At 43.7% G+C, this 17,417-nt stretch overlaps 3 protein-coding genes across 3 annotated transcripts; 1 reads left to right on the top strand and 2 right to left on the bottom strand.

The window, feature by feature from the left end:
* Positions 1–1,044: 1,044 nt before the first annotated feature.
* Positions 1,045–11,734, bottom strand: ZSCAN26 (zinc finger and SCAN domain containing 26). The gene is made up of 4 exons (XM_082664608.1): positions 11,643–11,734; positions 6,237–6,722; positions 5,810–5,927; positions 1,045–2,381 (listed from the first exon to the last, which is right to left on the bottom strand). Exons 2-4 carry the CDS (start codon positions 6,654–6,656, stop codon positions 1,480–1,482), a joined length of 1,440 nt encoding a protein of 479 aa, XP_082520734.1. The 5' UTR covers positions 6,657–6,722; positions 11,643–11,734; the 3' UTR covers positions 1,045–1,479.
* On the top strand, positions 7,795–8,871 carry LOC309829116 (protein BEX3-like; the record flags this gene model as incomplete). Its single annotated transcript, XM_082664810.1, has 2 exons — positions 7,795–7,806; positions 8,548–8,871. 2 exons carry the CDS (start codon positions 7,795–7,797, stop codon positions 8,869–8,871), a joined length of 336 nt encoding a protein of 111 aa, XP_082520936.1.
* A 4,089-nt stretch (positions 11,735–15,823) lies between the features above and the next one.
* Positions 15,824–17,051, bottom strand: NKAPL (NFKB activating protein like; the record flags this gene model as incomplete). Its single annotated transcript, XM_082663746.1, is given in 6 exon segments — positions 15,824–15,887; positions 15,889–15,934; positions 15,937–16,222; positions 16,224–16,843; positions 16,846–16,940; positions 16,942–17,051. Coding segments are annotated over 6 exon segments (1,221 nt in total).
* Between the last annotated feature and the right edge of the window lie 366 nt (positions 17,052–17,417).

Genomic DNA, 17,417 nt, shown 5'->3' with positions numbered 1-17,417 from the left:
CTCTTTACTCTTAGTGACAGAAGACTGATTTTCAGCTGGGCATTCTGCAACCCAGAATAAGACACACTTTCCAGCTTTCCTTTTCTAAGATTTGGCCTATGATACAACCGCTGAAGTGATTTACAGGAAGGCTGCTTAAAGGGAGCTGACTGACCAGGAGGAGTCTCTTTTGTCCTTCTGCCTTTTGTCCACATTTTGCATGTGATGGCTGGAGCTTCAGCAGCCATCAAGGATGATGACCTTAAGGAATGATGGCATGAAAGGCAGAAGCTGGGTTCCCTAGTGATGTCATGAAACCACCTTACCAGTGCTGGACTGCTGTCTCTGGCCTTTTCTATTTAAGAGAAAAACGAACTTTTATTACATCATTCCCACTTTTTTTTGTTGTTTTTAAACTATACTCAGCTGAACAAAAACCTCAGCAAAATATGAGGACTCACCAGTCTTCCCACTCACGTGACAGAGTGAGAAGTACCCCAAGCAGCTACCACCAATCAGCAAGTGATGTTTATCATTCTGGTGATATATTCAGAAGTGGACTTCCCTAAGCTTAATATTCTTCATCATTACCATGACATTTTGGCATTCACAACATGAAGATCATGATCTCTTCCAAGCTGTTTTTCTGATTTGACTTTCAAAATTCCAGAACAAGCAGCATTTTAAAATTCTGTCCTCAGTATTAAAGGAAAAAAGTCCAATTTCTTTCCCCATTTTTTGAAGTTTCTATGCAGCAGCCACTATACTGACACTGGAGTTATGAAGTAAGACAGTTGCTACTTGGATTAATTCAGCCCAGTTCATTCAAATGGCTTATGAAATCTCTTCCATAGTCTAAATAAAACCTTACTCTCTAACTTGAATCAATGAGGTATTATGGCAGGGATGGGGCTGCGAAATGGTAAAATTAGATCATCTTTGCTTTCCAAAATGCTGATTGGGGGTAGGGAAGGAGAGGATAATGCTAGGGGCAGGCAGGGTAATAAAACCAGTGGGTGAAAATGTTTACCATTAACCTGTGCTTTAAGATACCTTTGAGTGTGATATATTTCCAAACATCATTGGTTTTATTGTATAGGAGTCTGTTGCTGTAGCATATGCGAAAATATCAACCTGCTCTTTTTCTGTTTAAGCCTGTAAATCTGTGGACACTTGATTCATTGCTGACTTAAAGCCCTCACTCAATCATGAGGCTCTCTACTACTTGGGGATGCATAGCTATGCATTTAGCATGCTAAAGGCTCTGAGAAGTCCTGCAGTAAAGAATGCTATTTACCTTTGATCCCCCAGGGTCTAGAGTCAAATTACTGTGGCCCAAAGCTGACAACAAGGAAAACGAAGGAAAGAGAGAGGAGGCAGATAGCCTCCAACTTGGTCCCCAAGAGTTCTCTGCCAGAGTTGGCTAGAGTGCCTTTCCTGAAGTGCCGGCTTGCTTGTTAATGTACTGTCTCTGATGGTCCGTAAGGAGAGGACACCTCATCAAGCCTGTTTGTCTTTGTGGTGATATCTCTGATGTTGAAAAAGACCTGACCTCTGTCTGAAGGCTTCTCCACATTCATTACACTCGTACGGTTTTTCCTCGTTGTGGATTCTCACGTGCTGAGTAAGGTGTGAGTTTAGTCGGAAGGCTTTCTGGCATATGGTACACTTGAAAGGTTTTTCTCCAGTGTGAATCCTGTGGTGTCGAATAAGGTCTGAGGTCAAACTGAAGGCTTTCCCACACTCGTTACACTGATGGCTTTTGGAGTGGCTGTGGATTCTCTGATGGTGGGTGAGGAGTAGGGCCTGACTAAAGGTTTTCCCACACTCCTTGCACTCACAGGGCTCCTCCTGACTGTGAATTCTCTGGTGTCGATTAAGGTGAGAGCTGCGCCGAAAGTTCTTTCCACAGTGGATACACAGGTAAGGTTTCTCTCCAGTATGGATTCTGAGATGTTCCAAAAGGCCTGCATTCTGGCTAAAGACTTTTTCACACTCCTTGCACTGATAAGGCTTCTCGCCAAGATGGATTTTCTGATGTCTGACAAGGTGTGAACTTCTCTGAAAGGTTTTCCCACACTCATGACACTGATGACCCTTCTCTCTAGAGTGGATTTTCTGATGTCCAGTAAGACTAGAACTCTGACACACTTCAGATTCACAGAGCTTTTCTCCCCTGTGTGAACCTTCATGCTTAATCAGGTCTGAGTGCTGGATGAACCCCTCCCCACATTCTGAGCATTTATAGTCAGTCTTCTCCTTGGCCTTGTCCTGCTGCCTATCCAAGTTAGAGTCCTCATAATAAGCATCTTTGGGTTCAGATATTTTCCCAGATGATTCCACTCCTCCACAGGAGTCTGTCTCTACAACCAGCTTCCCATTCTCAATCCTTGTCTCCTCACCTGAAACATTAAATATATACCACCAGTTACTTGTTTTTTGGTGCTTAGGGAAAGGAATCTACAATTAGGAGGGAAAAAAATTGAATCAAGCCATGTGTGCAAAGTGGAAATGTTGTGGGTGCTCGTGTTTGCATAGAACATACATGGAATGATACATAAGAAACTGTTTAACAGTGGCTGCCTTTGGGGGATTATGGTGAGAGGCAACTTATTTTAAATGGTTTGAGGTTTATCATGTGATACGTACATCTATACATACATACACACAAACAGAAGTTAGCAAGCAAGCAAACTGTCATAAAGGACATGGCTGTATGTTCTTGATAATGGCCTCATGTGGAAAATTAGAAAGCTAGGTCAACTGAGTACCCTGGGGCCAATAAGAAAGGGCTAGCACCAGAAATGAAGAAATAAACTGGAAATGAAGACATGCAGACGTGCTGCCAATTTTATCATGATTAACTGCGTAATCTTAGGTAATTCCTCTGGGCTCAGTCTCCTCACTAATAAATCAAAAACACTGGGCCACAAGGCCTTGAGGGTAACATGAAGTCCACAAAAATGTCTTAGCCTTTCCTGATCTCCTTGGACGGCAGTAACTGCTTTCCTGTGTGGTTCAATGGAGCTATTATATCTCAGTGTTGTAATAATTTGCTTATATGTCTGGAACATAAGACATGTAAGCAAATTATAACAATGTGTGCTGAATAAAACCTTAGCTCAGACACACAGGGAAGAGGGTGAGAGGGAACAGTAGATAGGATAAGTCTTTTAAGTCCAGGAGCCTGAAAGGGGATGCAAAGTCAGAATGAGAGAGTAAAAGGGGAGATGGATGGAGAAAATAGAAGAGGGAGCATCTAAGCAGCACTAATAACAAGCAAATGAGGGTTACCCCGTGTAAGCAAGATAAAGGCAGCAGATCATTTAATGAGTGAGAGTAGATGAGAAAGTGAAGGGTGTGGGAAGGAGACATCAGGGAAAGTAAAAGCACATGCGGGAGGGGGAAGATTAAAAACATGTACTATGTGTAAAGGCCTTTTGCAAGAGGATGAAGTAGGCTCCATGGGGGAGGGAGTGAGAGTTAAGGGATGAGAATAAGAGGTTCTTTTCCAGTGATTTTATAATGACATACACAACTAAAAGGGGAGGCAGGGGCCTCCAAAACTGAAAAACAACCTGAACTTGAATATAAAATAATGGGGTTTCCCTAGTGGCGCAGTGGTTAAGAATCCGCCTGCCAATGCAGGGGACACAGGTTCGAGCCCTGATCCGGGAAGATCCCACATGCCATGGAGCAACTAAGCCCGTGCACCACAACTACTGAGCCTGCACTCTAGAGCCCACAAGCCACAACTACTGAGCCTGCACGCCACAACTACTGAAGCCCGCGCACCTAGAGCCCGTGCTCCGCAACAAGAGAAGCCACCGCGATGAGAAGCCCGTGCACCGTAACGAAGAGTAGCCCCCACTCGCCACAAGTAGAGAAAGCCCGCATGCAGCAATGAAGACCCAATGCAGCCAAAAGTAAATAAATAAAAGAAGAATATAAAATAACATTTTCAACAGATCTAGAGGGTAAGGAACAGTTTCAAGAATCTACTATTGCTAAATCTATTTTTCATACTTAAACACCCATCACTGATTACACGGCATAAATTCATTTCTGCAAGGCTGTTTAGAAAAGGTAGGCCTCTCTCTTTCAGTGACTTTACTCAGAAAGCTTCCAGAAGAAGTGGACTTTTGAAGCAGACTCAGAAATTGAGCAGGGGGAGTAGGTAGTAGGTAAAAGGAGCCTTTAGAATTGAAATCAGCCATTCATCAAATAGACATTTACTGAAGGTCTACTCTAGTCCAGGGACAGTAGCAGACTCAGGAAACAAAACAAAGCCCATGCCCTTTTGGTCTGGTGGGAGAAAAAGAGAAGTAAACCAGCAACTCTAATATAATACGATCAGTTCCGTGGTAGGAGAAAACTTGGAGCTCTAGCAGCACAGGTGGGGAAACTGATCCAGACTTGGAGAAATTAGGGAAGGACAAAGAAAGTGATATCTAAGCTAGGTCCTGAAGGATGAGGAGGAATTAGCCAGGGAGAGTGAGGAAAAAGTATTCCAGACAGAAGAGGAGCAAATGGGAAATGGAATGCAACTCAACATGAGGGGAACACACAGTGTGATCAGGTGGGACAAAGGGCGATTAATTAGCCCAATGTGTCTAGGACTAAGGGGTTTCCCAGCACATGCAACAGCTGGAGCTAAAAGTCTCAAGCAAATCGGAGCAAGCTGGTGATGCTAGTGGACATGGGGCTGCAAGGTCTGCAAATGCCAGAACATGCCGTGTGAGGCCTTTGTTAAAGGCTATTGGGAGTCACTGAAGGTGGTGGGTTGGTTTTTATTTTTTACTTTTTATTATGGAATTTTTCAAACATCAAAAAAAATTGAAAGAATAACATTACTTAGCTCACTGAAGGGCTTTAACGAGGAGAGCAACATTAATGAATGTGTTTAAATGACAGAGAATGAACAGGAGGTAATTTAACTTCAGTGGAAGCACTAAAATGACAGACAGTAAAACAAAAAGAGAAGCAGGGCTTGTATCAGACTGGAAAGAGGAGAAAATGAAAGGGATAGAAATTAGAAAGAGAAATTCAGAGTCAACGAAAATATGGTAGAGCAAAATAAAATAATTCAGGTAACATTTAGAAGTAAAAGACAGTAGTCGTTTACAGTAATTTGAATGTGGTAAGAAAAAATGAGTAATGAATCATGTGGCTGGAATTCTTTGCCTTGGGTAAGAAACTAGCACTCCTTTTTTAATTCACCCCGACAGTAATGGGGAGAAGAGGAAGGTGAACGTCTACACAGGAGAAGCATTCAGTTTTAACTGAACAAAAAAAAACCCCAGGGCTTCCCTGGTGGCGCAGTGGTTGAGAGTCCGCCTGCCGATGCAGGGGACACGGGTTCGTGCCCCGGTCTGGGAAGATCCCACATGCCGCGGAGCGGCTGGGCCCGTGAGCTATGGCCACTGAGCCTGCGCGTCCGGAGCCTGTGCTCCAGCAACAGGAGAGGCCACAACAGTGAGAGGCCCACGTACCGCAAAAACAAAACAAAACAAAAAACACCCAAACTAGAAACATCCAAAAACAGAAAGAAGGATTAGGGGAAAAGGAAATGTCTGGGGTGATGGAAACTTTTATATCTTGATTGTGGTGATCATTAGACAAGTACAATTATTTCATGTTTGTGAAAAGTCATTGGCCTGTACACTTACAAAGAGTGAATTTTACTGCATGTAATTTACACCTCAGTAAACCTGACTCAAAACAAGAATAAGACGCAAAATGCCAAGTGTGCTGAGCAGGGCCTCGGGTGCGGGGGGGACCATGAAGCCCACCACATCTCACATGCAGGAAGATGCAGTCTACTTCTTACCCTTCTGTCTCTTGGGCTTGGGAATTTCACCCTCAGGCTGGACCTGCTGCTTCAGCACTGCTTTCAGAGGGGCCGTCTCCTCCACAAGCATTTTCTGTTTCTTTGCCTGGTTTGGGTCCTAGGGATGATTAGGTACACGTGGGTTTAGGAGGAAACTGCTGTTCAGAAAAACACTTCTATGTTAGAAAAGAGAGCGAAGAGAAACCACAGAAGGGCAAAGAAAAGAGGCCGGAGAAGCTGGAGCACATTCAGTTTCCTCCCACCAGAGACAGGTAAGGCTGAGGTAAGACCTTCAGCAATGAACAGCCAGACTGAAAAGAAACGGAACCAAAGCTTAGCGATTCTCCCACCGGTGAGCTCATGGCCACCGCTCTGGCCAGAGGTCTCAATTCCTGCTTTCCTACAAAAGAGCACATCTGACCCTTACCACCTGTTGTTCTGTTCCTCTCAGTTCTGGCTGCAAATCCTCCAGTACAACAACCACATCTTCCCCACTCTCTGGGTGATGCTCCCGCACCCGGGCCTGCAGCTCCTCGGGCAGGATGGTCAGGAGCTGCTCCAGCACCAGCAGCTCCAGGATCTGCTCCTTGGTGTGGGCGTCGGGCCGCAGCCACTGTCGGCAGAGCTCCCGGAGCCGGCTCAGCGCTTCTCGAGGTCCTGTGGTCTCTTCATAGCGCAACTGCCTGAACTGTTTGCACAGTGGCTCCTGCCCGAGGCCTGCGCCGTTTCCTTGCAGCTTGGCCCCCTGTTCCCGAGAAGAGCGGTTATCCTCCTTCACTAAGTGAAGTCCCTCCTTCTTCAGATTCAGAGGAGCCGGGGAAGGAGTGGTTACCAATGCTGTTGCCATCCCCAGCTTCAGACTGCTCTCTCTGTTCTGGAGAACTTTCTTTTGACTGCCTCCTCAGGGATACCCCTGAAAATGTAATAACAAGAATCACAGAAACAGTAATAGTATAGTAGTAGTAATGATAATAACAACAATAGCAACACCACTTTGTTGGGTTTATACATTTCCAATAATTACTATCCTTTTTTTTTTCTCTCTGAAACAACCATACAAAATGAGAAGACTCTGTTTTACAGAAGACTACCAGCTAACATAGCAGGAATAACAGATTTGAAAAAATCACCATTTTGTAGCCCTTGAGGAAATAACTGTTTCAATCAAGGACCACAAATGGGTGAAATCATTGGGTGAAAGGAGTAGGGGGAAAGGACAAGCTTATAGTCTCAGAGAATCACCACACTGATTGCTTATGAATTACAAGGGGAAGAGTGGAGCTATCTGGCAGTCACAAACTTAATCAAATGAAACCTAGTAACACCAACAGCAAGACAACTGAGCTTGTGCCTTATCACTTAGGTAGCATTTTTACTAAAAGTGTTTAACATGAATCTAACAATGAGGAAACTTTCAGATAAATCCAGAATGTCCAGAATGCAGCTTCTCTACAATAGGCATGTACTCTTCCAAACAATCAATATCGTGAAAATAAAAAGAAGGTGTGGGGAAGGTATTTTTCTAGATTAAAGAGATACAGCAAAATGCAATGTGTGAAATTTGCTCTTAAGTTAAAAAAAAGATACAAATATGTTTTGAAGAATTCAGAAATCTGAATATGAATAATATATATATATGCAAACTATGGCCCAGCCGACCAAATAGGGCCCAAAGGCTGTTTTTGTACATAAAACTTTACTGGAATACAGCCAAACCCATTTGTTTAGATAGTGTTTACATCTGCTTTCACAATACACTGCAGGACTGAGTACTTGAACAATGGCGCACTGACCCCTGTGTAGTCAAAAATCCGTATACTACTTACTATTTCTGCCTCAAACACAAAAGGAACTGGTAGATGACCAAGGGTAGGAAGCTGAAACAGCTTGGATAGGATCAGGATTCAAACTCTAGTTCTTTTGACTCCACATATTGTGATCTCTAATCAAACACAAACTTTTCCCCACACTTAAAGATCTATAAAATGAAAACACAGGTATTGATACTATTGATATATTTATTGAAAAAATCCGCACATAAGTGGACCCATGCAGTTCAAACCCTTCTGTTCAAGGGTCAACTGTAGTTGCCATAGAGATCGTATCACCTGCAAAGCTCAAAACATTTACCATCTGGCCCTTTACAGAAAAAGTGTGTAGATCTTAAGAGTTTTCTCAGGTGGTCACGTAAGAGAATATCCTTATTCTCAGGAGATGGTACTAAAACTTATTTTCAAATGTTTTGGGGAGGGGGGATTATGGGGGGCGGTGTGTGGAGAGAGAGAGAGAACACAAATGTAGCAGGAAGTTCACAGCTGCTGCTATATGAGGGGTATATTGTATTAATTATACTACTCTTTCAAATTTTCAGTAGATTTGAAAATTCTCCAAATGTTGAGAGGGGAAAAAAGACACAAAATGAGTAAAACTGCTTGTAGGTTCATTAATTAAAGCCAGTTTCAGAATTAAATAAAAGAATATATGGATATTCATAACTCATCTCATTTACAGATTGTCTACAATGTGCCAGACTCTCTTAGTTGCTGAGACACAGAGATAAAAGAACTCCTTGGCCTTTACAGCTCTCTGCTCCGTAAGAAATCTCAAGTGAATTAGCAGGTCAGAAAAGGCTTTCTGAAGCCCCCTGCCCCCACCCCGGCCCCTTGCAGGTCTGCGGGACTAAGCGTCTAGGAGGCGCACTCGTGGCAAGAATCAAGAGCAGGAGGCAGCGAGGATAGGTCCAGGAAAACGGAGAAGTGGAGCAGCCTGTGCAGAATGCAGAGCAAGACCGCCCTTTGGGAGGGGGCGAAGGCCACCAGCCAGCAGGAAATAATAGACAGGGACAGGCTCGCCGACTTGCCCCTAATTTCCCATGGGCCATACCCAAGAGGCAGGTCAACGATGGGATGGGTGGAGATGGAGATGATATGGAAATGTTCATGGAGATGAGAGAAATCAGGAGAAAACTTAGGGAGCTGCAGTTGAGGAACTGTCTGCGTATCCTTATGGGGGAGCTCTCTAATCACCATGACCATCATGATGAATTTTGCCTTATGCCTTGACTCCTGCCATTTTCCATGAGATTAATACTGTGATTCCCATTTTCATTCTCCTTTTCCTTACATTTTCCTGATATGCCTTTACTGATCCGTTTGCTGTGAACCTTATGTAATTTCCATGTGTCAGGTGGGTTCTGTGTTACCAGCTTCTCACTGGAGGTTGCCTGGGCACCCAATCTAAGTTTCTGTCAACAGTAGAGTTTCACCCATTTGCATGGGAAAATGTAAAGCTAATAAAGCAATTAAATAGCAAAAAAAAAAAAAAAAAAAAGAAAGAAAAGGTTTTCTGGAGGTGAGTCCTTCTGACTCTTACAAGACAAGTGAAAGTTAGGCAAGAAAATCGGGAAAGGGTTTTTCAGACAGAAAAGTCTGAGCACAGAACTGTTGGAAAACCTCACATGTTCAGGGTAGTTGTTAGTTACGGCTGGGAAAAGGCTAAGTGGGCTGGAACCCTGGGAAACACCTACATGTAAGGAAGAGAAGTAAGAAGGAACAACTGCAGAGGTAGGAAAACAAGGATAGTAGTATCTAGAAGGCCAAGGGGATCTGTTTCTGTAAGTGTGGAGTGATGGAAAGAGCCTGGGCCTCAGACAGGCCTGGGTTCTAGTCTAGCTCTGTCACTTACACTGTTTGTTTACTCATTTGTAAAATGAAGGTAATATCTAATTCACAGAGATGTTTTGAGGTAAATGAGATAATAATTGTAAAGAATAGTAACTAAATAGTGGTACAGCTCTTTTAGAATTTGTTTAGCAGGTTTTCTGGTCCGCACTGGAACATCCCCCCACCCCCAGAAAAAGAATAGCAACTGACTGATTTATAACTGGAATTATAAAGAGGCAGTGTTCGAGAGTGAAATGTTATAGGAAGGTGCGTTCACCTACGAACTGACATATGCACTTAATTAAAAAACAAAGAGGTCATTGTGACCTCTGTGAAGGCAATTCTGGTCATGGGATAGGGAGGACAGTCACCTTGCCACAGGAGAATGAGAAAATGGCAAGAGTAAGCAAAAATTACTTTCAAAAAATAGGATATTGAAAGGAAGGAGAGAAATAGGACATAAGATAGGAGGGGGTAATGTAGAGGACAGGTATGTCTGTAAGTTCAATTACTATCTTTATGCTGATGACTTCTTTATTTTTCAGCCCAGATACATCAAGAGTGCCAGATCTATATTTCCTTCTGGCTATCTGGTTTCTGGATACCTTACAAAAGCCTTTCAAACCCAACATGTCAAAACTGAACTCAGAGAATTCCACCATCGTCCTTTGAAACAGGCTCTTGGTATGTGTAGAGTGAGCATTCTTGATTTTGACAACTCTTGAGTGACTCTAGAAATCAGTGACTGGTGTCTGCCAATTGCTGGCACACACTTCTGAACCAATATGCGTGAGGCTCAGTTAGTGGCTGCGGCCAGTTAGGTTCCAAATTCCAAATATATAACAGCTAGCTGAAAAATATCACCCAGCTGTTATATATTCCTGAATGTGTATTAGAGTAGCACTCCCAGCTGATATTTTTCTGTCAAAAATGGACTTATAATTCAAAAAGCCAATCCTGCTGCAGTTGACCCTTGAACAACACAAGTTTGAACTGCACAGGTCCACTTATACTGATACATGGATTTTTTTTTTTTCAATAAATAGGCTGAATCTGCAGTTGGCTGAATCTGCAGTTGGCTGAATCTGCGATGCGGCCTTGTGAATACAGAGGACTGACTGTAAAGTTATACTCAGATTTTCGACTGCACTGGGGGTAGGAGCCCTTAACCCCGGCATTGTTCAAGGGGCAATGGAACTCTTAATGAAACTGAAAAAAAAAGTCTGCGAAAGTAATGATTCTTAGACAGAAAATAAAAATGGTTAATTTTATGTGACAACTTGACTGGGCCACCGAGTACGCAGATATTTGGCCAAACATTACTCTCGTGTTTCTGTAAAGGCGTTTTTGGATGAGATTAACATTTAAATCAGTCGACTGAGTAAAGCAGATCGCGCTCATTAATGTGAGTGGGCTTCATCCAATCAGCTGAAGGCCAGAATAGAAAAAAAAAAAAAAAAAAGGCTGACTTTCCCCAAGTAAGAGAGAATTCTCCCTGCCTGACAGCCTTCAAACTGGGACCGGCTTTTTTCCTGCCTTCCTACAGTCTGTTCTCATCATGAGTTCCCAGCTGTAGATGCTTTAAAACATGTCAGCTGTTTTTCCTTTGCTTAAAATTTTCCGACAACTCTTCACGCCAAGAAATGACCAAATTCCTTACACAATACAATGCCCACTTTTTCTATAGGCCTCCTCCCACCCCCCAATCTTTCTGATATCATCTTCTACACACTTCCCCCTTGTTCACTGAGCTCCAACCACGCTGGTCTCCCTGCTATTCCTCGAACATGTTAAGCAAGCTCCCGCTTTAGGGCCTTTGCACTTGCTGTTCCCCCCTGCTTAGAAAATTCGTACCCCCAAAGGCCACACAGATCTTTTAACCTCCCTCAGGTTTCTGCTCAAATGTTACCAAGGTTTACCTTTAATAGGTATTTAAACTGAGCTCAGTGGATGAAAAATATGCAGCAGAAGGTTGTGCCCCAATAACTAGATCCACAGCATCATTCCCCTCCTAGGGCCCAGGATTGACACCTCTCGCCCGCCCCCGCCCCAAGTCCACACGGCCTCTCTGTCGGGTAAGGCTTCCCTGCACTTCCACCCTCAGGGAATCAGTTAATCCCCAGCCCACGGGCTGCAGTTCCTCCCCAAGCTGGGGCACAGTCACCACTCACCGCTCCAACGACCGGCAGGAAGGGCCAAACGCTGTCAAGCTCCGTCTTAGCTCTTTGCTGATCTCCGACTCTCGCTCCGCGGTTCACTTTAGCGTCGCTCTAGGACTGCGGGAGGACCGCGGCTCGATGGCCTTCTGCTCCCGCCTCGCAGGAGGCGGCCAAGCTCGCAACGGTTGGCTGAACGTTCTCCAAGCCCCGCAGCTGAGAGGGGCGTCCCGTTGTGCGCTTACTGTTTTTTCATTTTTTAAGCCGAAATTTATTTTATTCATGTAAAAAACGGGCCAGCTCACTTTACTGTTATCACAAACAGCTGGCGTTCCACTTTGCTTACTCACGTAATTAAAACACGGACACATATATTACCATGTCTTCCCAATTTAAAAAGTCATCAAATACAGTGGAAAAAAGAAATGTCGAAGTATTTTGAAGATTAAATTGAACAATGAACGTATATTTGTATTGAAGGGTTTAAGGTAATAAAAAAATTCAGAATTGTTACAAAACGCAAGTTCGTGAGCTGGACGAACAGTGAGGCCAAACCAACCAAAACGTCGGAGTCTGGAACAGAGAAAGGTTTACTGCAGGACCAAGCAAGGAGAACGCGTGGTCCGTGCTCAAAACACCCCCAACTCCCCAAAGGTTTTCAGCAAAGCATTTTTTTAAAAGCCAGGTGACGGTGGTCAAGCTCCTGCACACTTCTCTGATTGGTTGGTGTTGCGGTAACAGGGCGGTTAACATTATCAGTTCTTAGGAGCCTGTAGGTCTGGGGGCTCATGATCATCAAGTAGTTAATTTCTTCCATTTGGTGGTAATTTTAGCATCTGTAAAACAACTCAGGAAGAATGCATCAGATACTATTATCTATGTATCTATACTTCAGAGAGGAGCCACAGCAGAGGATATGGGGGAGGTGTCTGTCCTGGGGAGGCCCCATAGGGTCCTGCTCAGTTACAGTCTGTCTATTACTATGGGAGAGAATAATCAACGATTATTCTCTGCAATGTATGGGGGTGAGGGGATCATATATCACTACAAAAATAAATTCTGCAGAAGAAAACAAATATTCCCTCTCTTGCCCACCTCATCACACACTGTATTTTTATAGTCTGTGAACAAAATAAACCCTTTAAAAAACCTGAACAGGGCTTCCCTGGTGGCGCAGTGGTTGAGAGTCTGCCTGCCGATGGAGAGGACACGGGTTCGTGACCCGGTCCGCGAGGATCCCACATGCCGCGGAGCGGCTGGGCCCGTGAGCCATGGCCGCTGAGCCTGCGCGTCCGGAGCCTGTGCTCCACAACGGGAGAGGCCTCAACAGTGAGAGGCCCGCGTACCGCAAAAAAAAAAAAAAAAAAAAATTAAAGTAAAATATATTTACTTAAAAGCTTTTCCTGGGTTTCCGTGGTGGCGCAGTGGTTGCGAGTCCGCCTGCCGATGCAAAAGACACGGGTTCGTGCCCCGGTCCGCAACGATCCCACATGCCGCGGAGCGGCTGGGCCCGTGAGCCATGGCCGCAGAGCCTGCGCATCCGGAGCCTGTGCTGCGCAACGGGAGAGGCCACAACAGTGAGAGGCCCGCGTACCACACAAAAAAAACAAAAAACAAACTTTTCCTTAGGCTAACAAATCCAGTCAATGCAAATATTTTACTAATTAGAAGTTAATATTCTGTCCTGAAGGGAAAACATACAACTGATTTTTCAAATTTATAAATTAGTGCTTTCCCCCAAAAAAATTATGCAAGGAGTAAACATAAATTTTAATTTTAAAAGGAAGTAAATGTATTCTAATTCATTTACCCCCTTTCAAACTCCCTACCATGGCTGGCTTCTTAAATGTCACTCATATTATCAAGGCTGAGATTATTGGCATTGCGTTGTTTATCCCATGAAAATAAATACACTTAACGTAGCTTGACAAACAAGAGTTTTTCAACAAAAATTCAAGGTGTGCATTTTTATGTAGTCTGTTTGTATCTTTTGGAAGGGGTAGAGGTAGATAAGGTGAGAACAAATCAAAATGCAATTTTTACCAGGACAGAGCTACATTTCACTAATAATACAAATCAATTTTCGAACTTGAGATTTTCATTTTCCAGGATTATCCTCATTTTTGTAAACAAAACTGTCGTCTGTATGTTTCCATCAGGTCCATTCATAGGATATTTAAAATAAAAGCTTCCTTTTCTATATGATCAGAGGCACTGTTGCATTACAGCCATGAGTTACAAGTATCCCAGTAGCATGTAAAATTCTTTGATGACAGGGATCAAGCCTAACTTGCTGTTTGGTTTATCCCTAATATCTGCTATAGTGCCTAGCACATAGAAAGCACTTATAAATATCTTCCCTTTGATTTAATAATTCCACTTCTAGATGGCCATTTTTAGATGACCCAAAGGACTTTTGACCCAATAATTAATTCTATTTCTAGGTGAGTATGATACAGATAATACTCTCATACATCCACAAAGATTTTCACTGCAAGTATTGTATAATACCAAAATACAGAAAACATCTTAAACATTGGATAAAACATGGTTCTTCCATACAATAGAATATTATAAAGTCATTAAAAAGAGATAGATTTACATGCATTGATATAAAATATCTCCAATATATATTGTTTAGTGAAAAAAGCAAGGTATAGATCCATCTGTATAGTGTGGTACGGTTTGTTTCTAAAAATGGAAATATACATATGTAACAAGGCGGCTTTCACCCAACTCTCTTTGGGGAAAATCTCAAGCTAGTGTGGTCCAGTGTCAATCAAGTCACATACTGGGGTAAAAGTGCCCTTCTACATCACTCTGCCCTGCCAGATTCTAGAACTGCACTCCTTCTCCTTCAGCTCTGTGGGGTTACCAGGGTCTGGAGCCTTGAAAAGGGGCTTATCCAAATTAGCTTGGTTAGCGCTGAAGTCTCAGAGTTCAGGAAGATGTCACTGGATGACAACAAAAGCCTTACCACAGAACATGAGTGGAGCTCACTCTAAAAGTCTTTTCCAGCATTGGTGCTAGCCAGTCTCTCAATGCTAACTCTCTTGCCCACCTGGTCCCACCTGATCTGATCTCCTTTTCATGAGCTCCTCCTTTATTCTCATTTTGTTCTTTCTCCTCCTAGTCTAGCTGGTGCCTAATCTACTCTTTGGAATACTCAACACTCTGGATCGTTATCTTTTTTATGTCTATTTTTATGGATAAATCCTATCACCCCTTCAATCAGGTACTCGGCTTCTAAGTCAAAGCCAAGCTTTTCTTCAAGAAAACTTTGGCTTTCAGCACCTGTACTCTCTAGTCTATATTTAAAAAAAAATCATTCAAAACTGTAGTGGGCATTTGTTGGTTGCCTACCCCCCCTTCCCAACATTACTCTGATTTTCACTCAGGTATCCATTCCTTGCCCATGTAGCCCATTAGGGTGACAAAACCTGCAGATTCAGGAGTAGGCCATTCTATTTCCCTTGCAACAATTCCTTTTGTGAGGAAGGGCATGTGACCTAAGCTAATCTAATTAGGCTGCATCTCGTATTCTTGTTTGGAATGCCAGGACAAAAATGTTCTCTCTTCATAGGTGGACCAGGAAAATATATAACCAAACTCAGGAACTTTGGCAGCCTTTTCGTTATTTAAGGGAAACCAGCCTGAAGAGGAAAATGAGCCAATAAACCTCTACTTTTTAACTCAGTGTTAAATGGAAACCAGAAATATACACTCAATTGAATCCTTTGTTCTTTCTGGGGTTCTTCTGGTTCTCCCTGGGGTAAATGAACGGCTCCATGAGGCAATGAAGCCCTCAAAGAGAGAAAAGTCGGAGCAACAGGGAAAAAAACAAAAAACCCTTCAGGTTAACAGATCCAATTTTTAGCCTGCAACGTACATGCCTGTATATACACAGAACTTATGGACAGATATAGAAGATTCCAAAAAGAGATTTCTTTGGGGAGAAGGATCAGGGGCTGGGGTAAAAGACTTACATTTTACTGACTTTCCTCCTGTAGTGTTTGAATATTTTTAAAAACGTGCACATTTTACTTTTAGAATTAAAAATAACAAAAAATAAATTGCTAAAGAGATCTCAAAAAGCAGTTTTTTTCTTGAGGAACTTATAGTAGGTACAGCAGCATCATAAAGCCTTTTAATTTTGGTCAGATAAAATTCTTAAAAGTCCAGCTATAGAACAAAAGTTATTTGTCATCTTTCCTTTTTGTCTTTCGGTACACCATCTCTCTGAAACTAGCTAGAATCTTATTCTCTCTTCCGTCTTTCTTCTTGGTTAAAGGATGCAAGGGCTCTCTATCAGCACTATAGATCTGGTTCTCTTCACGCAGTCGCACAGCCTCCATTCTGCAATGCCTGCTACCACTCATAACATAACCTAAGCATTCAAAAGAAGCAATCTCTTCACTTCTCAGCCCAATTTCACCTCTTCGTGGGATACGCTTTCCAGCTTTTACATACTCAGCCATAGCTGCACCTTCACCTGGAAGCAGAGCATGGCCGTAGTTCAAAGGTTCCTCATCTTGAGAGGTGTGTATTATAGGTGCCTCTGGACCTATTAGAGCCATGTTATCTGCAATCTTTTGACTGCTCAATCCAGATATCTTCTGGCAACTCCCCTTCTGAATCCTTACAGCTTTTGACACTGGATTCTTTTTTAGTCTTCTTCGTCTTTTTCTTGGGCTTTTTAGCTCTGTGCTTCTTTTTCTTCTCTTTCTTGGCTTTTGTTGCTCTCTTTTTATCATCATCAGAGCTAGTGTCATAGTCTGAATTACTGTCGCTATTATCAGAATATTTCCTCTGTTTTCCTTTGGACTTTTTCTTTCTTTTCTTATTTTTTGAACTACTGGCCTTTTTCCTTTTTTCTTCGGAGCGGGAACGTGAACTGCTGTTCTTCTTAGTCTTTACCTCTTCATCCTCAACTGGGGTGTGTTCACCAGAATCTGGCTCAGGAAACTCTGGAGACAGCTCCCACACCTCAGGTGCTCCCAGCTCCCACACCTCAGGTGCTCCCAACTCCCCAGTCCTTTCTCTCTCTTTCAGCCTCCCCTGACGATAGCTCTCCTCCTTCTCCTTCTCATAGTCTTCCGCCCACTGCCTCTCGCCCGCATAGTGGTGGTGATGGTAGCGGTATCCGCCATAGTAGACAGAAGAGGACGAGAAAGCGTAGTTGCGGAGCCTGGTGGGCCGCTCCCGAGATCCAGAGGGCTAAAGGTACAAGGAGCGCCGACGCCCGACCCACCCCACTGAGGCCTGAGGCCCTCGCGGCCGCGGGAGTGCGAGTGGGATTGGGAACGGCTGCCCCCACGGGGATGGTCTGGTCTGCGCGGAAGGCAGGCTCCCCGACGAGCTGCGTCGCCGTCTCCTAGAGGCTGGGGTGTCCTCGGGGTAGCGCGACCGGGACACTGTCACCATAAGCCGCGCTTTCACAAGGGCAGTTACTACAAAGACCGGGACTGACGGCGATCCCCGACCACGCAAGCGCTCTAGCAACGGTCCGGCGCACGACTTCCGCTTCCGGCGCTTGCCAGAAGAAAACCCAATCAGCATGTGGGCTGTGAGGCCACTGTTTTGGTTGAGGCTGCGTGATGGCCTCTTCGCAAGAGCGGATAAAGGGGGCGTGGCCGCGCCTGTTGTCAGGATTTACATTCCCCATCCTGAGCCCCGTGGGAACGTAAAAAGAGGAATTCGCATCAATGAATCCCTCTACTGTTCAAACACTCCCTTCTCTACATGGTTACTTGCCGTTAAGCATCTTGATACCCTCTCTCCTATCATTCT

The sequence above is a fragment of the Grampus griseus genome, assembly GCF_964374135.1.
Source record: "Grampus griseus genome assembly, chromosome: 10".
Lineage (NCBI taxonomy): Eukaryota > Metazoa > Chordata > Mammalia > Artiodactyla > Delphinidae > Grampus > Grampus griseus.
This window is presented reverse-complemented; position numbering and strand designations above follow the sequence as displayed.